The 23769-nt window shown below is 46.7% G+C and overlaps 1 protein-coding gene across 1 annotated transcript in view; it reads left to right on the forward strand.

Moving 5' to 3' along the window:
• Positions 1–15486, forward strand: part of LOC146009524 (uncharacterized) — a 60040-nt gene extending 44554 nt beyond the window's left edge. The window contains exons 9-14 of the mRNA XM_083149966.1: positions 2443–2515; positions 8351–8448; positions 11860–11971; positions 13712–13809; positions 13898–14006; positions 14463–15486. Of these exons, the coding sequence (XP_083006092.1) occupies positions 2443–2515; positions 8351–8448; positions 11860–11971; positions 13712–13809; positions 13898–14006; positions 14463–15196 (1224 nt within the window). The 3' untranslated portion in view covers positions 15197–15486. The remainder of the gene's footprint in view (positions 1–2442; positions 2516–8350; positions 8449–11859; positions 11972–13711; positions 13810–13897; positions 14007–14462) is intronic.
• Positions 15487–23769: the final 8283 nt, after the last annotated feature.

Below are 23769 nucleotides of genomic sequence, written 5' to 3' on the forward strand. Positions count from 1 at the left end.
ATGTGACCGGAGAGGTGACTGCTGGGAATGGGACATTATACAGTAACACCGGGGGATGTGACCGGAGAGGTGACTGCTGGGAATGGGACGTTATACAGTAACACCGGGGATGTGACCGGAGAGGTGACTGCTGGGAATGGGACGTTATACCGTGACACCGGGGGATGTGACCAGAGAGGTGACTGCTGGGAATGGGACGTTATACAGTAACACCGGGGGATGTGACCAGAGAGGTGACTTCTGGGAATGGGACGTTATACAGTAACACCAGGTGATGTGACAGGAGAGGTGACTGCTGGGAATGGGACGTTATACAGTAACACCGGGGGATGTGACCGGAGAGGTGACTGCTGGGAATGGGACGTTATACAGCAACACCGGGGGATGTGACCGGAGAGGTGACTGCTGGGAATGGGACGTTATACAGTGACACCGGGGGATGTGACCGGAGAGGTGACTGCTGGGAATGGGACGTTATACAGTAACACCGGGGGATGTGACCGGAGAGGTGACTGCTGGGAATGGGACGTTATACAGCAACACTGTGGGATGTGACCGGAGAGGTGACTGCTGGGAATGGGGCATTACACAGTAACACCGGGGGATGTGACCGGAGAGGTGACTGCTGGGAATGGGACATTATACAGTAACACCGGGGGATGTGACCAGAGAGGTGACTGCTGGGAATGGGATATTATACAGTAACACCGGGGGGATGTGACCGGAGAGGTGACTGCTGGGAATGGGACATTATACAGTGACACCGGGGGATGTGACCGGAGAGGTGACTGCTGGGAATGGGACGTTATACAGTAACACCGGGGGATGTGACCGGAGAGATGACTGCTGGGAATGGGACGTTATACAGTAACACCGGGGGATGTGACCGGAGAGGTGACTGCTGGGAATGGGACGTTATACAGTAACACCGGGGGATGTGACCGGAGAGGTGACTGCTGGGAATGGGACGTTATACAGTAACACCGGGGGGATGTGACCGGAGAGGTGACTGCTGGGAATGGGACGTTATACAGTAACACCGGGGGATGTGACCGGAGAGATGACTGCTGGGAATGGGACGTTATAAAGTAACACCGGGGGGATGTGACCGGAGAGGTGACTGCTGGGAATGGGACGTTATACAGTAACACCGGGGGATGTGACCGGAGAGGTGACTGCTGGGAATGGGACGTTATACAGTAACACCGGGGGATGTGACCGGAGAGGTGACTGCTGGGAATGGGACGTTATACAGTAACACCGGGGGGATGTGACTGGAGAGGTGACTGCTGGGAATGGGACGTTATACAGTAACACCGGGGGATGTGACCGGAGAGGTGACTGCTGGGAATGGGGCGTTATACAGTAACACCGGGGGATGTGACCAGAGAGGTGACTGCTGGGAACGGGACATTATACAGTAACACCGGGGGATGTGATCGGAGAGGTGACTGCTGGGAATGGGACGTTATACAGTAACACCGGGGATGTGACCGGGGCGGTGACTGCAGGGAATGGGGCATTATACAGTAACACCAGGGGATGTGACCGGAGAGGTGACTGCTGGGAATGGGACATTATACAGTAACACTGGGGGATGTGACTGGAGAGGTGACTGCTGGGAATGGGACGTTATACAGTAACACCGGGGAATGTGACCGGAGAGGTGACTGCTGGGAATGGGACGTTATACAGTAACACCGGGGGATGTGACCGGAGAGGTGGCTGCTGGGTATGGGACATTATACAGTAACACCGGGGGATGTGACCGGAGAGGTGACTGGTGGGAATGGGACGTTATACAGTAACACCGGGGGATGTGACCGGAGAGGTGACTGGTGGGAATGGGACGTTATACAGTAACACCGGGGGATGTGACCAGAGAGGTGACTGCTGGGAATGGGACATTATACAGTAACACCGGGGATGTGACCGGAGTGGTGACTGCTGGGAATGGGACGTTATACAGTAACACCGGGGGATGTGACCGGAGAGGTGACTGCTGGGAATGGGACATTATACAGTAACACTGGGGATGTGACCGGAGAGGTGACTGCTGGGAATGGACGTTATACAGTAACACCGGGGGATGTGGCCGGAGAGGTGACTGCTGGGAATGGGACATTATACAGTAACACCGGGGGGAAGTGACCGGAGAGGTGACTGCTGTGAATGGGCCATTATACAGTAACACCGGGGGGAAGTGACCGGAGAGGTGACTGCTGTGAATGGAGCATTATACAGTAACATCGGAGAGGTGACTGCTAGGAATGGGACATTATACAGTAACACCGGGGGATGTGACCGGAGAGGTGACTGCTGGGAATGGGACGTTATACAGTAACACTGGGGGATGTGTCTGGATAATGACTGTATCATTGTGTGTGTCAGGTTCCTATAAGGTGTGAGGATGTCACTGTCTATCTCTCCATGCAGGAGGGGGAGTATATAGAGGAACACAGGAGTCTCTACAAGGACGTGATGATGGAGAATCCCCAACCACTTGCGTCACTGGGTAAGAATGTTGCTTTTATTGCTTTTCAGAGTGTATATAATAGGGTCCGTGTTCACCGGAGGTGCGGGAGGCTGGCCAAAAAAGATTTTCTTTTAAAGTAGCAATCATTTAAAAGGCAAAACCATTCTTTGTAAATTATTGACACATCCCACACATCCAACAAACTCAATTATCTTATAATCACATATATACCATGTCCTCAGTCACTGTGTGTCTCCTACAGATGGGCCAGTAACAGGAATACCCCAGAGAGATGTCCCCGTCCTCTGTATTCCCAGGATAATCACATATATACCATGTCCTCATTCACTGTGTGTCTCCTACAGATGGGCCCAGTAACAGATACCCCAGAGAGATGTCCCCGTCCTCTGTATTCCCAGGATAATCACATATATACCATGTCCTCAGTCACTGCGTGTCTCCTACAGATGGGCCCAGTAACAGAGATACCCCAGAGAGATGTCCCCGTCCTCTGTATTCCCAGGATAATCACATATATACCATGTCCTCAGTCACTGCGTGTCTCCTACAGATGAGGCCAGTAACAGAGATACCCCAGCGAGATGTCCCCGTCCTCTGTATTCCCAGGATAATCACATATATACCATGTCCTCAGTCACTGTGTGTCTCCTACAGATGGGCCAGTAACAGAGATACCCCAGAGAGATGTCCCCGTCCTCTGTATTCGCAGGATAATCACATATATACCATGTCCTCAGTCACTGCGTGTCTCCTACAGATGGCCCAGTAACAGGAATACCCCAGAGAGATGTCCCTGTCCTCTGTATTCCCAGGATAATCACATATATACCATGTCCTCAGTCACTGCGTGTCTCCTACAGATGGGCCCAGTAACAGAGATACCCCAGAGAGATGTCCCCGTCCTCTGTATTCCCAGGATAATCACATATATACCATGTCCTCAGTCACTGCGTGTCTCCTACAGATGGGTCCAGTAACAGGAATACCCCAGAAAGATGTCCCCGTCCTCTGTATTCCCAGGATAATCACATATATATACCATGTCCTCAGTCACTGTGTGTCTCCTACAGATGGGGCCAGTAACAGAGATACCCCAGAGAGTTGTCCCCGTCCTCTGTATTCCCAGGATAATCACATATATACCATGTCCTCAGTCACTGTGTGTCTCCTACTGATGGGCCCAGTAACAGAGATACCCCAGAGAGATGTCCCCATCCTCTGTATTCCCAGGATAATCACATATATACAATGTCCTCAGTCACTGCGTGTCTCCTACAGATGGGCCCAGTAACAGAGATACCCCAGAGAGATGTCCCCGTCCTCTGTATTCCCAGGATAATCACATATATACAATGTCCTCAGTCACTGCGTGTCTCCTACAGATGGGCCCAGTAACAGAGATACCAAAGAGAGATGTCCCCGTCCTCTGTATTCCCAGGATAATCACATATATACCGTGTCCTCAGTCACTGTGTGTCTCCTACAGATGGGCCCAGTAACAGAGATACCCCAGAGAGATGTCCCCGTCCTCTGTATTCCCAGGACAATCACATATACCATGTCCTCAGTCACTGCATGTCTCCTACAGATGGGCCCAGTAACAGAGATACCCCAGAGAGATGTCCCCGTCCTCTGTATTCCCAGGATAATCACATATATACCATGTCCTCAGTCACTGTGTGTGTCCTACAGATGGGCCCAGTAACAGAGATACCCCAGAGAGATGTCCCCGTCCTCTGTATTCCCAGGATAATCACATTTATACCATGTTCTCAGTCACTGCGTGTCTCCTACAGATGGGCCCAGTAACAGAGATACCCCAGAGAGATGTCCCCGTCCTCTGTATTCCCAGGATAATCACATATATGCCATGTCCTCAGTCACTGCGTGTCTCCTACAGATGGGCCCAGTAACAGGAATACCCCAGAGAGATGTCCCCGTCCTCTGTATTCCCACGATAATCACATATATACCATGTCCTCAGTCACTGTGTGTCTCCTACAGATGGAGCCAGTAACAGAGATACCCCAGAGAGATGTCCCCGTCCTCTGTATTCCCAGGATAATCACATATATACCATGTCCTCAGTCACTGTGTGTCTCCTACAGATGGAGCCAGTAACAGAGATACCCCAGAGAGATGTCCCCGTCCTCTGTATTCCCAGTATAGTCACACATATATACCATGTCCTCAGTCACTGCATGTCTCCTACAGATGGGGCCAGTAACAGAGATACCCCAGAGAGATGTCCCCGTCCTCTGTATTCCCAGGATCATCACATATATACAATGTCCTCAGTCACTGCGTGTCTCCTACAGATGGGGCCAGTAACAGAGATACCCCAGAGAGATGTCCCCGTCCTCTGTATTCCCAGGATAATCACATATATACAATGTCCTCAGTCACTGTGTGTCTCCTACAGATGGGCCCAGTAACAGAGATACCCCAGAGAGATATCCCCGTCCTCTGTATTCCCAGGATAATCACATATATACCATGTCCTCAGTCACTGTGTGTCTCCTACAGATGGGCCCAGTAACAGAGATACCCCAGAGAGATGTCCCCGTCCTCTGTATTCCCAGGATAATCACATATATACATGTCCTCAGTCACTGTGTGTCTCCTACAGATGGGCCCAGTAACAGAGATACCCCAGAGAGATATCCCCGTCCTCTGTATTCCCAGGATAATCACATATATACCATGTCCTCAGTCACTGTGTGTCTCCTACAGATGGGCCCAGTAACAGAGATACCCCAGAGAGATGTCCCCGTCCCCTGTATTCCCAGGATAATCACATATATACCATGTCCTCAGTCACTGCGTGTCTCCTACAGATGGGCCCAGTAACAGAGATACCCCAGAGAGATGTCCCCGTCCTCTGTATTCCCAGGATAATCACATATATACCATGTCCTCAGTCACTGCGTGTCTCCTACAGATGGGCCCAGTAACAGAGATACCCCAGAGAGATGTCCCCGTCCTCTGTATTCCCAGGATAATCACATATATACCATGTCCTCAGTCACTGTGTGTCTCCTACAGATGGGCCCAGTAACAGGAATACCCCAGAGAGATGTCCCTGTCCTCTGTATTCCCAGGATAATCACATATATACCATGTCCTCAGTCACTGTGTGTCTCCTACAGATGGGCCCAGTAACAGAGATACCCCAGAGAGATGTCACCGTCCTCTGTATTCCCAGGATAATCACATATATACCATGTCCTCAGTCACTGCGTGTCTCCTACAGATGGTCCCAGTAACAGAGATACCCCAGAGAGATGTCCCTATCCTCTGTATTCCCAGGATAATCACATATATACAATGTCCTCAGTCACTGCGTGTCTCCTACAGATGGGTCCAGTAACAGAGATACCCCAGAGAGATGTCCCCATCCTCTGTATTCCCAGGATAATCACATATATACCATGTCCTCAGTCACTGTGTGTCTCCTACAGATGGGGCCAGTAACAGAGATACCCCAGAGAGATGTCCCCGTCCTCTGTATTCCCAGGATAATCACATATATACCATGTCCTCAGTCACTGCGTGTCTCCTACAGATGGGCCCAGTAACAGAGATACCCCAGAGAGATGTCCCCGTCCTCTGTATTCCCAGGATAATCACATATATACCATGTCCTCAGTCACTGCGTGTCTCCTACAGATGGTCCCAGTAACAGAGATACCCCAGAGAGATGTCCCCGTCCTCTGTATTCCCAGGATAATCATATATATACCATGTCCTCAGTCACTGCGTGTCTACTACAGATGGGGCTAGTAACAGGAATACCCCAGAGAGATGTCCCCGTCCTCTGTGTTCCCAGGATAATCACATATATACCATGTCCTCAGTCACTGTGTGTCTCCTACAGATGGGCCCAGTAACAGAGATACCCCAGAGAGATGTCCCCGTCCTCTGTATTCCCAGGATAATCACATATATACCATGTCCTCAGTCACTGTGTGTCTCCTACAGATGGGCCCAGTAACAGAGATACCCCAGAGAGATGTCCCCGTCCCCTGTATTCCCAGGATAATCACATATATACCATGTCCTCAGTCACTGCGTGTCTCCTACAGATGGGCCCAGTAACAGAGATACCCCAGAGAGATGTCCCCGTCCTCTGTATTCCCAGGATAATCACATATATACCATGTCCTCAGTCACTGCGTGTCTCCTACAGATGGGCCCAGTAACAGAGATACCCCAGAGAGATGTCCCCGTCCTCTGTATTCCCAGGATAATCACATATATACCATGTCCTCAGTCACTGTGTGTCTCCTACAGATGGGCCCAGTAACAGGAATACCCCAGAGAGATGTCCCTGTCCTCTGTATTCCCAGGATAATCACATATATACCATGTCCTCAGTCACTGTGTGTCTCCTACAGATGGGCCCAGTAACAGAGATACCCCAGAGAGATGTCACCGTCCTCTGTATTCCCAGGATAATCACATATATACCATGTCCTCAGTCACTGCGTGTCTCCTACAGATGGTCCCAGTAACAGAGATACCCCAGAGAGATGTCCCTATCCTCTGTATTCCCAGGATAATCACATATATACAATGTCCTCAGTCACTGCGTGTCTCCTACAGATGGGTCCAGTAACAGAGATACCCCAGAGAGATGTCCCCATCCTCTGTATTCCCAGGATAATCACATATATACCATGTCCTCAGTCACTGTGTGTCTCCTACAGATGGGGCCAGTAACAGAGATACCCCAGAGAGATGTCCCCGTCCTCTGTATTCCCAGGATAATCACATATATACCATGTCCTCAGTCACTGTGTGTCTCCTACAGATGGGCCCAGTAACAGGAATACCCCAGAGAGATGTCCCCGTCCTCTGTATTCCCAGGATAATCACATATATACCATGTCCTCAGTCACTGTGTGTCTCCTACAGATGGGCCCAGTAACAGAGATACCCCAGAGAGATGTCCCTGTCCTCTGTATTCCCAGGATAATCACATATATACCATGTCCTCAGTCACTGTGTGTCTCCTACAGATGGGCCCAGTAACAGAGATACCCCAGAGAGATGTCCCTGTCCTCTGTATTCCCAGGATAATCACATATATACCATGTCCTCAGTCACTGCGTGTCTCCTACAGATGGGCCCAGTAACAGAGATACCCCAGAGAGATGTCCCTGTCCTCTGTGTTCCCAGGATAATCACATGTATACCATGTCCTCAGTCACTGCGTGTCTCCTACAGATGAGCCCAGTAACAGAGATACCCCAGAGAGATGTCCCCGTCCTCTGTATTCCCAGGATAATCACATGTATATAATGTCCTCAGTCACTGTGTGTCTCCTACAGATGGGCCCAGTAACAGAGATACCCCAGAGAGATGTCCCCGTCCTCTGTATTCCCAGGATAATCACATATATACCATGTCCTCAGTCACTGCGTGTCTCCTACAGATGGGCCCAGTAACAGAGATACCCCAGAGAGATGTCCCCGTCCTCTGTATTCCCAGGATAATCACATATATACCATGTCCTCAGTCACTGCGTGTCTCCTACAGATAGGCCCAGTAACAGAGATACCCCAGAGAGATGTCCCCGTCCTCTGTATTCCCAGGATAATCACATATATACCATGTCCTCAGTCACTGCGTGTCTCCTACAGATGGGCCCAGTAACAGAGATACCCCAGAGAGATGTCCCCGTCCTCTGTATTCCCAGGATAATCACATATATACCATGTCCTCAGTCACTGCGTGTCTCCTACAGATGGGCCCAGTAACAGAGATACCCCAGAGAGATGTCCCCGTCCTCTGTATTCCCAGGATAATCACATATATACCATGTCCTCAGTCACTGCGTGTCTCCTACAGATGGGCCCAGTAACAGAGATACCCCAGAGAGATGTCCCCGTCCTCTGTATTCCCAGCGCTGTACAGAGGAGACTCACAGGACCCCAGAGGAGATTCAGGTAGGTGGGAATTATACAAATCAAAGCTGTGGCATATAAAGATAAAAAGACCTAACCACAAATACCTTAGAAATAGATTAAAGAAGTATAAAACCAAGTTGGTAACTACAGCATACAGATTCCGGGGTTCAGAATAAACTCGGACACTTCCTGGATGCTGCAAAGATAAGCTGCGATTGGCTGTAACAGGTCATATGATCGGGCGGATGACATCAGAGGCCGATCACATGCCCCATCAGTGGGAGACAATCGCCTTGTGTCCGGAAGAAGCGTATCGGTGAAACACAATAGGCCATTGTCTAGCAGTGTCAAAAATGTTATTAAAACAAAAAAACGATTATCTAAACTGTCAGCTCATTTGAATCAAATTAAAATGGAGTGGTACCCCTATGAGGGATAGACTGAAGGTCTGCCTAATAGAGCAATACGGGTACTTGTTTCCTAGCACGGCGCCCACTAAGCAAATAGCTTAGTGGGCTATTCTGCGTAGGAAAATCGCATCGCTTAGCGTGTATAGTGCTGTGCGATGCATGTGATGCGATGTCCATATTAAGTGCACAGGAGTGCTTATACGATGAAATATCGCATAGGATCGCATGGCACCAAATGCAATGCGATATTTCATTGTACAAGCACCCATGCCATGAGATGTAATGGGTGCTTACTATGCCATGTGATGCAATGAGATGTGATTTGTGCATAGTATTACATGTGATGGGTGCTTACAATTGTAAGCACCTCCTGCATTGTTTGGCGTCACCCCCAGTATCCACGCCACCCTGAAGCGTGGCGAGTGGCAGCGAAACGCATCCTCTGACCTTTTCATACCCTTACTATCCACGTCGGCGCGGAGTTTTATTAGTGTGGCGAGCCACCGAGCCCGAAGCGTGGCGAGCGGATTACTTTACATATATTCCGCTGCGCTCGCCACGCTTCGGGCTCGGTGGCTCCCTGCGCTCGCCACACTATATAAAATCAACTCCATGCTGACGTGGATAGTGGTGGCGTTGATAGTGGTGGTGTTTTATGAACACATTCACACCTGCAAAATCATGCAACTGACACAATAATGACGACATGTGTTGACTAAGAACTATAATTTACTTTTAAAACAGTAAAGATATATTAAGATCATGCAATCAATTAGTGAACACATTATTTAGTTGTCCCTAGGGGGAAGTGTCAGGGCGTGCAGGATACGATTACATGGGTTTTCCCCACCCAATGTTTTTCGCCACATAAACTCCTGCAGGTATGATTGTAGCATGTGTCTTGCGGCGCCCCGATGGCGTTTATTGCGCCATTTGCATTCGCCCCACATTCTCTCTATGTTCTGAGTATGTACCCCTGTTTATGGGTCGATGAAATAGTAGCGGTGGTTAACCTGGGCGTGCTGATCTCCTGCCAATTGGAGCTGATCACTGCTATACGCCCTCCAGCAGTCTGTGTATATTGTAGATCCAGGCTCTAAATTATCAATGTTAGCCGTCATCAATGTGCTGGCATTGTTGGTGGCCACCAACGTCAGGAAAGACTGCCCTGTTTCCCTGCATATTCCCCCAAACACCCACTGCTGGGGTAACATCCGGCTTACATTGCTCTTTCTCCTCACGAATAAGCTTTCATCCACCTCCACTACGCCATCTGGTCCACCGATACAGCGCTGGGGCTACGCCATGATGTCCATCGAGCAAGCCTCCCACATCTACATATTGTATAATACAGTGGATTTTTTGGACATATCCAGCTGTTGCTGACAGTAGTCGATGGATGTCAGCTCCTGCGCCCAGGAATATATGAACCTCACCAAGGTGAGAAAGGGTAAGCGGCACCCTGGAAACCAGAGTGCCGCTCTGAGGCTCACCTTTAGGTGGCAAACCTTGACATGGCACCGCCACATACCTTCCTTCACACTTAGGAGCATAATGTGTCCATTGGCGCAATTCACCGCCACCGGTAGTAGATAATGGCGCTGAGAAAACTCAATTGCCTTCGCCTGCGGCAATGAAAACAAATTCATCGAAGCATCCATACCGTCAGCTTTCACAAAACATGAAAATTCTCCAACAATAAATCACCAGCTCAGAAATACACTTCCACTTCACTCAGAAAATCACCTCAGAATGATTTATGTGAGGATGTGACAGGGGGCGGGATTAACAGGGAGCGGGAGACAGTAAGCGGGAACGGGAGTGGAACTGAAATCGCATCGCAGGCATTGCATATCACTAAAACGCGGCATGCCATGTGATGCGATTTCAGTACGGTACCGTACGTACAGGAATTGTACGCCGTGCTAGGAAACAAGTACCGCAATACCTAATGTAAGAAAACACAGATTGATTGCAAGAACAATCAAATAGAGGTTATCTGCTGGCTAACGTTTTTTCTGCCAATGACCCACTAGAGGTCAGTAGACCAACAAAGGTGATTCACAGGAACCTATGTCTTCCATTATAAAACCGCCATTAAAAATCAAAGTGGATATAACAGTGCCATTTTACAAAACATCCACTAGAGGTTAGCAAAACATTACAAATGAATTACAGGAATTTATACCTTGAAAAATAGCATCAACACTATTTTCATTAAAGTTTATTATATACAAAGTGTTACAAAATAAAGTAACAACAGAACAACAAGCAGTCTTCATTGAAGTTTGTAAAACCACCAGAAAGGACAATGGCCCTTATTCATTAAGGCCCAATATATGTCCCAGGCAGACTGCGAAAAAATAGATACAGTGTAATTAATATTACTGACAGTGAGAGGCCAAGAAGGCAAACGGCTACAATTTCGTATATATCCTTCTGACGCGACAGTGATAACTAGACACTGAACTTGACAAGCCTATTTTTTTTTAAAAATCTATATACACACTTTTTCTTCCTTTATAGGTGCAATATGTGCATGTCATGTATGTGTTTGTTAATTTTAACCTTTAATATTTCACTGAAATAAGGAGGGGTACTACCGGTGTACTCATATGCTAAACAGACACAGAGAGAACCTCCCCCTTAGCTTTTAAAATTAAATTCAATAAAGTTTAATGTTTTAAAAATAAAATTTTCTCTCCGGGAGTTTATCCACAGTGCAAAACTCTTTCCCCTTTCTTGTTCTTAACTGTACCTTACTTGCCCGGATAGCACCCCCACCACAATATAATCAACACAGGCGGATTTCCAGAATCCCAGGACAAAAAGGGAATCTTTCCAACTGTGTGCGGACTATCAACTCTCCTTCCCCCGATTCCCCTTTCAAAAAAGGTGAGGATTACAGTAGGGCCTCCACTTACATGAAGGGGGACTGTCACTATATGGTCTGTAAGGCAACTGTGTGTATTATACACTGATATTCTACTGTTGAATCTCAATGAAGCCAGATGTTAGTATTGTTTTGTGTCTTCTTTAGGATGAACACCTGTTTAATATTAAGATAGAAAATATTGATGATGAAGAGGAGACGGATGTGAGGGGTGACCAGCAGTGTAAGGAGGAGGAAATCCCTACAGATACCAGCATAGGTGAGTAATAGTAATAATAATTTTATTTATATAGCGCTCTTTCTCCAATAGGACTCAAGGCACTTAACAAAAAGAATGAATGTATTACAGTACAGGAACAATGAAGTACAGAAAAGCTTTTCATAAACAATACTTAAGGGAATTAAGGAAATGCTTGAGTAAACAGGAACGTCTTGAGTCTGTTTTTTACAGAGGGGATGGCTGGCAGCCATCCCCTCTGATGTTCAATGTCCCGCCTGCCGAGTGCCGGAAAGGGGGCGTGGCTGTGAGATGCGGCTGGAAATCGTCGAGCTGCAGCCAGGAGCACGTCAATTCCCAGCCGTTCTCTGCAGAACATGCCAGACTGCTTATGAAGTTGGGCACATTCTGCCGAGATCACTGTTCAATGCTGTTGGTGAAGACAGCATTGAATAGGGCCCCGCAGCCATCTCCCCCATCGGGAATAGCGACGGGAGATTGAATATCCCCCAAAGTGTCCATAGTAAGTAGTCAGCTATCATTTATCTAGCACATATTATTGTGAGTGTCCACAATAATATGAGTGTATTCCCAGGATAATCACATATATACCATGTCCTCAGTCACTGCGTGTCTCCTACAGATGGGGCCAGTAACAGAGATACCCCAGAGAGATGTCCCCGTCCTCTGTATTCCCAGGATAATCACATATATACCATGTCCTCAGTCACTGTGTGTCTCCTACAGATGGGCCCAGTAACAGAGATACCCCAGAGAGATGGCCCCGTCCTCTGTATTACCAGGATAATCACATATATACCATGTCCTCAGTCACTGTGTGTGTCCTACAGATGGGCCCAGTAACAGAGATACCCCAGAGAGATGTCCCCGTCCTCTGTATTCCCAGGATAATCACATATATACCATGTCCTCAGTCACTGTGTGTCTCCTACAGATGGGCCCAGTAACAGAGATACCCCAGAGAGATGTCCCCATCCTCTGTATTCCCAGGATAATCACATATATACCATGTCCTCAGTCACTGCGTGTCACCTACAGATGGGCCAGTAACAGGAATACCCCAGAGAGATATCCCCGTCCTCTGTATTCCCAGGATAATCACATATATACCATGTCCTCAGTCACTGTGTGTCTCCTACAGATGGGCCCAGTAACAGAGATACCCCAGAGAGATGTCCCCGTCCTCTGTATTCCCAGGATAATCACATATATACCATGTCCTCAGTCACTGCGTGTCTCTTACAGATGGGCCCAGTAACAGAGATACCCCAGAGAGATGTCCCCGTCCTCTGTATTCCCAGGATAATCACATATATACCATGTCCTCAGTCACTGTGTGTCTCCTACAGATGGGGCCAGTAACAGATACCCCAGAGAGATGTCCCCGTCCTCTGTATTCCCAGGATAATCACATATATACAATGTCCTCAGTCACTGCGTGTCTCCTACAGATGGGCCCAGTAACAGAGATACCCCAGAGAGATGTCCCCGTCCTCTGTATTCCCAGGATGATCACATATATACAATGTCCTCAGTCACTGTGTATCTCCTACAGATGGGCCCAGTAACAGATACCCCAGAGAGATGTCCCCGTCCTCTGTATTCCCAGGATAATCACATATATACCATGTCCTCAGTCACTGTGTGTCTCCTACAGATGGGCCCAGTAACAGAGATACCCCAGAGAGATGTCCCCGTCCTCTGTATTCCCAGGATAATCACATATATACCATGTCCTCAGTCACTGTGTGTCTCCTACAGATGGGCCCAGTAACAGAGATACCCCAGAGAGATGTCCCCGTCCTTTGTATTCCCAGCACTGTACAGAGGAGACTGACACGACCCCACAGGAGGAGCAGGTAGGTGGGATCTCCAAAATATCAGAAGCTGAGTGTGTCTGACACTCAGATATTATACTGTTATTTTATTGTATTCCGATTTATTTAGGGTGAAGATCTGAAAATTATTAAGGTAGAAGTTATTGAGGAAGAAGAAATGTATGTTCTCGGTGATTATCAGTGTAAGGAGGAGGAGATCTCTACAGATACCAGCACAGGTGAGCAATAATCACTTATTACAGAGTCACATATTCTCCGTGTTCTGTTGGGATACACACTGATTATCTGTCCAATCTTTCTAGTTGGGATTAAAATCAGGTAGTGTATGGGAATAAATGACAATTTACCATTTGCTCCTGAACACTGGAAAACAGACAAAAATGGACGTTCAGACAAAATAGTTAAAACCGTTTGATTTAATTAATTTATCCAAACTACCATTGTTGCCCATTTTCCGACTTTTGGGAGCACACTTGATTTGCTCCCATACATGACCATATTTCTGATTCCAACCAGAAAAATTGGACAGATAATCTTACAGTGTGTATCCGAATGCTCACAGAGGCTTTGGAATTGAGACCACTGGCCCGTATGTTATGATTCCATCGCATTGCATTGTATGTTATAACTTCCTCAGGGATCAATTAAACTTGTTATATGCATATTCTTCCCAGCAGATGGACACAACCGGAATATCACGGAGGCTCATTTAATTTTGCCTCCAGATGGTGAAATAAAAGATAATGACATCACACGCGTTTCTACCGGAAAAAATCCTACCAACTCATTTATCCATCACAGTGCCGATACATCATCTGGTTCTTCTAATCCTGGAATGGAATATTTTCCCGATAACCCCGATATTGGCACATTTATCACAGCTCTGAGAGTAGATAACATATTTCCCTTTCCCATAGATGAGAAATGTTTTACAGATGATACAAAAGCAATAAATCATCAGCCAGCTAAGACCGACGAGAGGCCATATTCATGCGCAGAGTGCGGAAAATCTTTCACGCAGAAGTCAAATTTCCTCATACACCAGCGAAGTCACACGGGGGAGAAACCGTTTCCCTGCTCCGAGTGTGGGAAATGTTTTTCTCAGAAATCCGATCTCCTGATCCACCTGAGAAGTCACACGGGCGAGAAGCCCTTTTCGTGCTCTGAGTGTGGGAAATACTTCACCCGGAAATCAGGACTTGTTATACATCAGAGGCTTCACACAGGGGAGAAACCGTTTCCATGTTCCGAGTGTGGGAAATGTTTTACGCATAAATCCGCACTAGTTCTGCATCAGAGGACTCACACGGGGGCAAAACCGTTTTCCTGCACCGAGTGCGGCAAGTGTTTTTCACACAGATCGCATCTGGTTAAACATCAGAAAACTCACCCCGGTGAGAAAGCTTAGGGCCTAAAATGTTTTAGAACCAAATTTAATTTTACGTCACACAGGTGCAACTCGGTTATCGTGTTCTGTGTGTGTGGGAAATGACGGACTCTGATCTACCTAAACCATAAATTATTACTACAGGTGTAAAACATTTCTTTTTCATGATATGAAGGGTTGAGTTTGTTGCTGTTCTGTTTGTATTTCTTGTATGTTTTTAAGTGTTTTTTTTTTTTAATCCATTTTTTTATGATCGATTCTATGATTTTGTATGTTTATCTACCTTCTGTGACATCGTTGTATAGTTTAACTTATTTATTAAATACATTTCATAGTCGATTTCCATCTGGGATTTAATTCTGATTTGCCAAACTCCCCTCCACTTCTGGTGTGAGTGCTTGTCCTACCAGTACACCTAATCCGGACTGTTGGACATGCCAGTGAGCTTGCTGGGTAGATAGAACCATTGTTTGTGTGTCCTTTCTCGTACCACCTTAATTTTTATTGGGGGTCTTTGCATGCGCTTAGGTGCTAATGCGCAGGTGCTGGGGCGTTTCACACTTTGATTGGCAGCCAGGGGGTGGGCACCCATAGAAAATCTGGGCGGGCCCCCTGGAATGCAGGCGTTCCCCGGCCTGCTCAGGGGCGGGCGGATGACGTAACATGACCCGCCCATAATTTGGTGAAAACTGTGTAGCAGGAAAGTAAGCCGTGGGCTATTTCTCAGCTGCGGACAGAGGAGCAACCAAGGAACGATTTCTCCTCTGTCCGAGCAGAAGTGTCCGACTACCACCAGTATACCGGTGCCGTAACCGGAACAATGAGTATGACGCTACCTAGTATCCCAACTGCCGGGATGCCGAATGTACAGATGGGGCCACTCTCATTGTGGCTGCAGGCGCGCCTTCCGCAAATTTTTGGCGGATGGAGACCCGGGGGACGCGTAAGAGTCTCACGCGCTTGCGTGTCCTTTGCCGGGAATAGGCCGCGCTCTGATGAGAGTGGGCCCCATCTGGAAGTATGCTGGGCGGGTTAAGTTTAGGCGCTAGGAGCGGTGATGTGCTGAGAACACATCTGGCCTCTTTATAACCAATAATCTTTGTTTAAATGCCTTAGAGCAGGGGTGTCAAACTCAAATTCATCGGGGGCCGCATCAGTAGTTTGGTCACCCTCAAAGGGCCGCTGTATAATAAAAATGCAATGACACCACAGGCTGCTCCCGCTGTATAATAATAATGCAATGACACCACATGCTGCTCCCGCTGTATAATAATAATGCAATGACACCACATGCTGCTCCCGCTGTATAATAATAATGCAATGACACCACAGGCTGTTCCCGCTGTATAATAATAATGCAATGACACCACAGGCTGTTCCCGCTGTATAATAATAATGCAATGACACCACATGCTGCTCCCGCTGTATAATAATAATGCAATGACACCACAGGCTGCTCCCGCTGTATAATAATAATGCCATGACACCACAGGCTGCTCCCCGTGTACAATAATAATGACACCACAGGCTGCTCCCCCTATATAATATAAAAGTAATGCCATGACACCACAGGCTGCTCCCCCTGTATAATAATAATGCCATGACACCACAGGCTGCTCCCCCTGTATAATATAAAAGTAATGCCATGACACCACAGGCTGCTCCCCCTGTATAATAATAATGCCATGACGCCACAGGCTGCTCCCCCTGTATAATATAAAAGTAATGCCATGACACCACAGGCTGCTCCCCCTGTATAATATAAAAGTAATGCCATGACACCACAGGCTGCTCCCTCTGTATAATAATAATAATGCAATGACACCACAGGCTGCTCCCCCTGTATAATAATAATACCATGACACCACAGGCTGCTCCCCCTGTATAATATAAAAGTAATGCCATGACACCACCACCAGATATATTGTTTTTTTATGTAACTTAACTGTATTTTATCCCTCAGGCTCCTTTACTGCTGCTACTGCTGCTGCTCCAGTAATTTCAATTCCACTCTCTGCGCCGCGGCCTGTCCTGCTGTGGCCCCCCGACTCGGCCTGCCTTCCTTCCTCTCTGCAGACGTGTGGGTGGGAGGCGTCATCGTCATGACATCCCCACCCAGCGGCTGCCACTGCCTCGATAAGAGGGAACAGGCTGCCGGGCCCTCCTCCACGTAGCCGTGGAGGCCGGCGGTCATGTTCCTGTGGCCGCAGACATCTTAGACCACAGGAACAGGGCCGCCGGCAGTGCAAAAAAAACCTCTCAAAAAAGATCTAAAAAAAGAGAATAAAAGGTGAAGGCTGGCGGCGGCTGCGCGGGCCACATGACGAGGTCTGTCGGCCTGGATTTGTCCCGCGGGCCTTGTGTTTGACACCCATGCCTTAGAGTATTGTCACTTATTAGTAAATGGACTTTAGATCATTGTTTGGCTGCTTGGAACGCTCTGTAGAGCAACAATAATATGTAGAAGATACTAAAACACAAATAAAGTTACAGACTTATCCGGCGCTCAGTAGCGCATTCCTTTTGCCGAAAATTCCTTCAGCATATATTCCACATGTAAGGGATATAAACAAAATCTCTCATGGTGTAGTACCACATGTAACAGGTTTATTACATAAGAGACAATTAAGACAATAGAAACAATTAACACAAATTGTCACAAATCAACATTAAAATGGATCCTCCGTTTGCCAGCATATAAAGGGGGTAATTACCAGATCAGTGGGAACTGTAGACGTACAGTTCAAATGGGCGTGTTGTAATAATTCCCTGGAGTTAGGATACCGGCTCTCCTTCTCTCCTCTGTAACGCCGTCCTGCTCACCAAAGTCACTGGCACCCTCCTTCTGTGTTGCTGCGCAAACTGGGTATTTCGTGTGCGGGCTTACACCACCGACGCGTTTCCTCCCCACCTGGGGACTTTATCAAGGTGTAGATTCCGCCCGCTGCTATGGTCACCAGGTTCGCTCCAAGTTATGCGAATATATTTATGGGACACTGGGAAAATGAATTCATATGGGACCAGTGCCCCTTTGGAGCGAACCTGGTGTCCTGGAAAAGATACATAGATGACGTGTTTTTTATTTGGAGGGGAGGAGAGGAGATTTTAAAGAATTTTTATACTTACCTCAATAATAACCCTTCTAATATTGAATTTACATTTGAAAGCAGTAGAGAAAGAATACATTTTTTAGATATTACTATTTATGTTGAGGACCAAAAAATATGCACCAAAAATTTTAGTAAACCTACGGATTCTGGTGCATACATTAATGCCAACAGTTGCCATCATCCTAATTGGCTCAAGTCGATCCCCGAAGGCCAATTTAGAAGGTTGAGAAGAAACTGCACAAAAAAGGAAATATATGATTCTCAATCAAAAGAGATGGAACACAAGTTTGAAGCCTCAGGTTACAAAAAAGATTCATTATCTGTCACTAGTAATAAAGTTGCAGAGCTCAACAGAGAAGCTCTTTTGAAACCAAAGGAAAAAAATCAAAAAAATGATTCAGAGACATTCAAATGGGCCTTTGTCACGACTTTTAGCAGCCAATATAAAAATCTTGAGCAAAGTCTTAAGAAACATTGGGGAATCCTGAGGAAGGACCCAATAATTGGTGGTTTACTGCCGGAGGTCCCAAAATGTATTTACCGCAGAGCACCCACCATCAAAAGCACATTAGTTCCGGTCAGAGCACTCTTTACTAACAAACAAATGACAACGGTCAAATCAAAAGGTTTTTTTCGCTGTGGGCTATGTATAGCCTGCAGACATGTAAAAGGCAGCATCAATAAAATAAATGAAGTCAAAATAAACATTACTCAATTCAAGATCCAGGAGTTCATGACTTGTAACAGCAGCAATATCGTGTATGCTATTGAATGTACATGTAATTTATGGTACATCGAGGCAATTTAAAACGAGATTAGGTGAACATCTGCGAAATATCAAGAAAGGCGTTAAAACACACGCTCTTTCTGAGCATTTCAGGGTTCATCATAATAGCTGCACTTCTGGAATGAAATCTTTTTGTGGGATTAAACATATAAAGAAAAATATTAGACAAAGGGACCTGAAATCAGCATTGGCAAAAGCCGAAATGAAAACTATTTATGAGTTGGGGACCCTCATGCCTGGGGGTCTCAACTCAGATTTCAAAATAAAGTGGTTCCAGTAATAATCTTAACCCCTTCCCGACATTTGACGTATATATACGTCATGGCCGGGATGTACTTCCCGACACATGGCATAAATGTACGTCATGCCATTTAACTGTCACTGCGTCTATAGACGCGGTGACAGTTTAAACATGTCTGCTGTCCCTGACAGCAGACATGTCCCTGCATGCCCAGGGGGGGTGGCGATGCCTCCCCCCGTCGGCGATCGCTGTGATTGGCTGTTCAAATGTGAACAGCCAATTACAGCGTTTTCTGTGTACCGGCGAATAACGTTCGCCGGTGACACAGGGATTGGTGGTGATTGGTGCTGTAAAGTACAGCACCAATCACCACGGGGTGTAAGGGTGACACTGGTGTCACCCCACCTCACCCCACCCGCCCCCAAAGGCCGTGATTGGTTCGTCGGAGCGACGGACCAATCACAGCCATGGAGGGTGATTTAAACTAACGGTGACTGCACTGCAGACGCCATTCCGGTCTGGAATTGCGTGCAGTGCGGTCACCGTGCCTATCTGACGTGATATACTGACCTGATCCTTGCAAATACTTACCTGATCACTGCTTGTAGCGTGCTGGATGCTTCCTGGATCTGACTTCTTGTGACTTCCTGTGTTGTGCTGCTGCAGTGTGATAGAGTTAGAGATAGAGAGAAATAGAGAGAGATAGTGACAGAGAGTGCTATATTTTGTGTCTGCTGCCCCCCCCCTGTTGTGCTGATCAGTATATCTGTGCTGATCAGCAACTTTTTGGGGGTGCTGGTTTTTTTTATATATATATATATATACAGCTGTGCTGCGTGTGCAACTGACTGCTGCCCCCCCTTTTGTGCTGATCAGTATAAATTAACTGATCAGCAACTTTTTGGGGGTGCAGGTTTTTTTTTTATATATATACCTGTCAGTGCTGCTGCTGCAGTGTCATAGAGTGATAGATAGTGAGATAGAGAGAGATAGTGACAGAGAGTGATAGAGAGTGCTATATTTTGTGTCTGCTGCCCCCCCTTTTGTGCTGATCAGTATATCTGTGCTGATCAGCAACTTTTTGGGGGTGCAGTTTTTTTTTTTTATATATATAACTGTCAGTGCTGCTGCTGCAGTGTCATAGAGTGATAGATAGTGAGAGATAGAGAGATAGAGAGAGATAGTGACAGAGAGTGATAGAGAGTGCTATATTTTGTGTCTGCTGACCCCCCTTTTGTGCTGATCAGTATATCTGTGCTGATCAGCAACTTTTTGGGGGTGCAGGTTTTTTTTTTTTATATATACCTGTCAGTTGCTGCCAGTTGCACTGTCAGTTGCACCAAAGGTTGTGCACCTGCTGCCCCTCACTGGTAATCAGTGTCGCATCAGTGATCACCTTTTTTTTTTTTTTTTGAGGGTGCTGTGGGGTCTTTTTTTAAAAAAAATTTTTTACACACACTATCACAGTGTGTGTAAAAAAATAATTTGTGGGTGTCCTGTGGCCACTGTGCGCTGATCAGTGACGTACATCACTGATCAGCTTTTTCGGCACAGGGTTGATCTATTTTTTTTTTTGATCAAATTCCTGTTGCCTTTGAGCGCTGTTCAGTGACGGACGTTACTGACCAACATCTGTGCTCAATTTTTGGCGCAGGACCTTTTTTTTTTCTGCACTACATACACACTACACACTACATACCCCCCCGGGTTGAAATAAAGCTTGTACCCCCCCTACACTATACACGTGTTGAAACATTTCACTACCAGAAACACAAAAATAAAAATGGCATCCCAAATGTCATCCCAGTCATCCAGAAGAATGTATTCAGCGGAGGAGGCATATGCCATGCTTGCCTCTGACTCTGACACAGCCAGTGATGCAAGCGGGGAATTTGAAGGATTCATCTTAAGCTCCTCTTCCTCCTCTAGTGATGAGGGACCCCCTCAAAGACGCCCCCGTAGAGCAGCTGAGACCCCCCCCCCCAATTAATTGATCTCGTATGGACCCCACCACCAGACAATTTTGAGCCCCAGGTTCCTGAGTTTTTGGCCATCCCAGGAATCCAATTTGATTCCACAGGTCTCAGAGAAATTGACTTTTTCAAATTATTTTTCTCTGATGATTTTATAAATTTAATGGTGGACCAAACTAATTTATATGCCCAGCAGTTTATTGCTCAAAACCCCACGTCATCATTTGCTAGGTGGACCCCTGTAGATGCAGTAGAGATGATGACGTTTTGGGGTCTAGTGTTTCATATGGGCATAGTAAAAAAGCCAGAAATTAGGCAATATTGGAGTACAGATGTTCTGTACAGCACCCCACTTTACCTTATGGCCATGACCCGGACTCGTTTTGAGTTAATCCTTAAATTTTTACATTACACCGATAATGCACAGTGCCCACCCAGAGATGATCCCACCTTTGACCGGCTATTCAAAGTCAGGCCGGTCATTGATCATTTCAGTGCCAAATTTGCAGAGATGTACATCCCAGATAAATTCATTTGCATAGACGAGTCCCTTATACATTTTAAAGGAAGGGTTAAATTCCGCCAGTACCTTCCCAATAAGAGGGCAAGGTATGGCATAAAAATGTATAAGCTGTGTGAAAGCACCTCAGGGTACACTCACAGGTTTAGGGTATATGAAGGGAAGGATTCAAGAATTGAACCGCCAGAATGCCCCCCCTCCCTCGTAGGTGTTAGTGGAAAAATTGTCTGGGATTTAGTGCACCCCTTCCTGGATAAAGGTTATCACCTCTATGTGGATAACTTTTACACTAGCATCCCCCTGTTTAAGGCCCTTGGTTCAAGAGGTACAGCAGCTTGCGGTACTGTGCGCAAGAACCAAAGAGGCCTCCCAAAAACGCACATTGCCCAAGTAATGAGAAGGGGTGAAAGCCGGGCACAATCCACCGAAAATATGTTGTTGGTCAAATATAAGGACAAGAGGGATGTCCTTATACTGACAACAATTCACGGAGACAGTACCACCTCCGTCCCTGTACGAGGTACCAGTACCCACACCTCAAAACCTAATTGTATCCTGGATTACAATAAGTACATGGGCGGAGTGGATCTTTCAGATCAGGTACTGAAGCCGTACAGTGCCCTGCGGAAAACAAAAATCTGGTACAAGAAGCTGGCCGTGTATATCATCCAGATGGCACTGTATAACGCTTACGTGCTATTCCGTTCTACCAGCCAGAGGGGGACATTTATGCACTTTCAAGAGGAAGTCATAAAGGGCCTAATATTTGGGAACCAGCAGGCAGAGGGCCCCAGTACTTCTAGTACTGGCCCCCGTATTGTACCAGGGCAGCATTTTCCTGATGAAATCCCCTCCACTGGAAAAAAGGGCAGGACACAAAAAAGGTGCAAAGTTTGCTATAAAAAGGGAATAAGAAAGCAAACTATTTTCCAGTGTGACACTTGCCCCGACAAACCCGGCCTATGTATAAAGGAGTGTTTTAAAATATACCACACATCTATGGATTATTAGGTTCATCATTTCACCGTGCTTCGGGGGTCTTGCTAATGCCACATAGCACCCACCATTCATTCCACCAGAATCTGAGCCGCAAAATCCAAAAATCACTCCTTCCCTTCTGAGTCCTGCCATGCACCCAACTGGTATTTTTTGGTCACATGTGAGGCATTGCCGTACTCGGGAGAAATTGGGGCACAGATTTTGGGGTGCTTTTTCTCCTTCATACCTTATGAAAATGAAAAATTTTGAGCCAGAACTGCATTTTTGTGTAAAAAAATGTAATTTTTCATTTGCACAGCCTAGTTGTATCAAAATTGGTGAAACCCCTGGGGGTTTGAAATGTACACTATACCCCTAGATGAATTCCCTGAGGGGTGTAGTTTGCAAAATGGGGTCACTTGTGGGGGGGTTCCACTGTATTGGTGCTTTGGGGGTCTTGCTAATGCGACATAGCACCCAGCAACATTCCACCAGAATCTGTGCTGCAAAATCCAAATATCACTCCTTCCCTTCTGAGTCCTGCCATTTTTTGGTCACACATGAAGCATTGCCGTACTCGGGAGAAATTGGGGCACAGATTTTGGGGTGCTTTGTCTCCTTCATTCCTTGTGAAAATGAAAATTTTTGAGCCAGAACTGCATTTTTGTGTAAAAAATTTAATTTTTCATTTTCACTGCCCAGTTGTACCACAATTGGTGAAACCCCTGGGGGTTTGAAATGTACATTATACCCCTAGATGAATTCCCAGAGGGGTGTAGTTTGCAAAATGGGGTCACTTGTGGGGGGCTTCCACTGTATTGGTGCTTCGGGGGTCTTGCTAATGCGACAAAGCACCCACCAAAATTCCACCAGAATCTGAGCTGCAAAATCCAAAAATCACTCCTTCCCTTCTGAGTCCTGCCATGCACCCAACTGGTATTTTTTGGTCACATGTGAGGCATTGCCATACTCGGGAGAAATTGGG

This window comes from Crinia signifera, chromosome 6 (assembly GCF_055691185.1).
Source record: "Crinia signifera chromosome 6, ASM5569118v1, whole genome shotgun sequence".
NCBI lineage: Eukaryota > Metazoa > Chordata > Amphibia > Anura > Myobatrachidae > Crinia > Crinia signifera.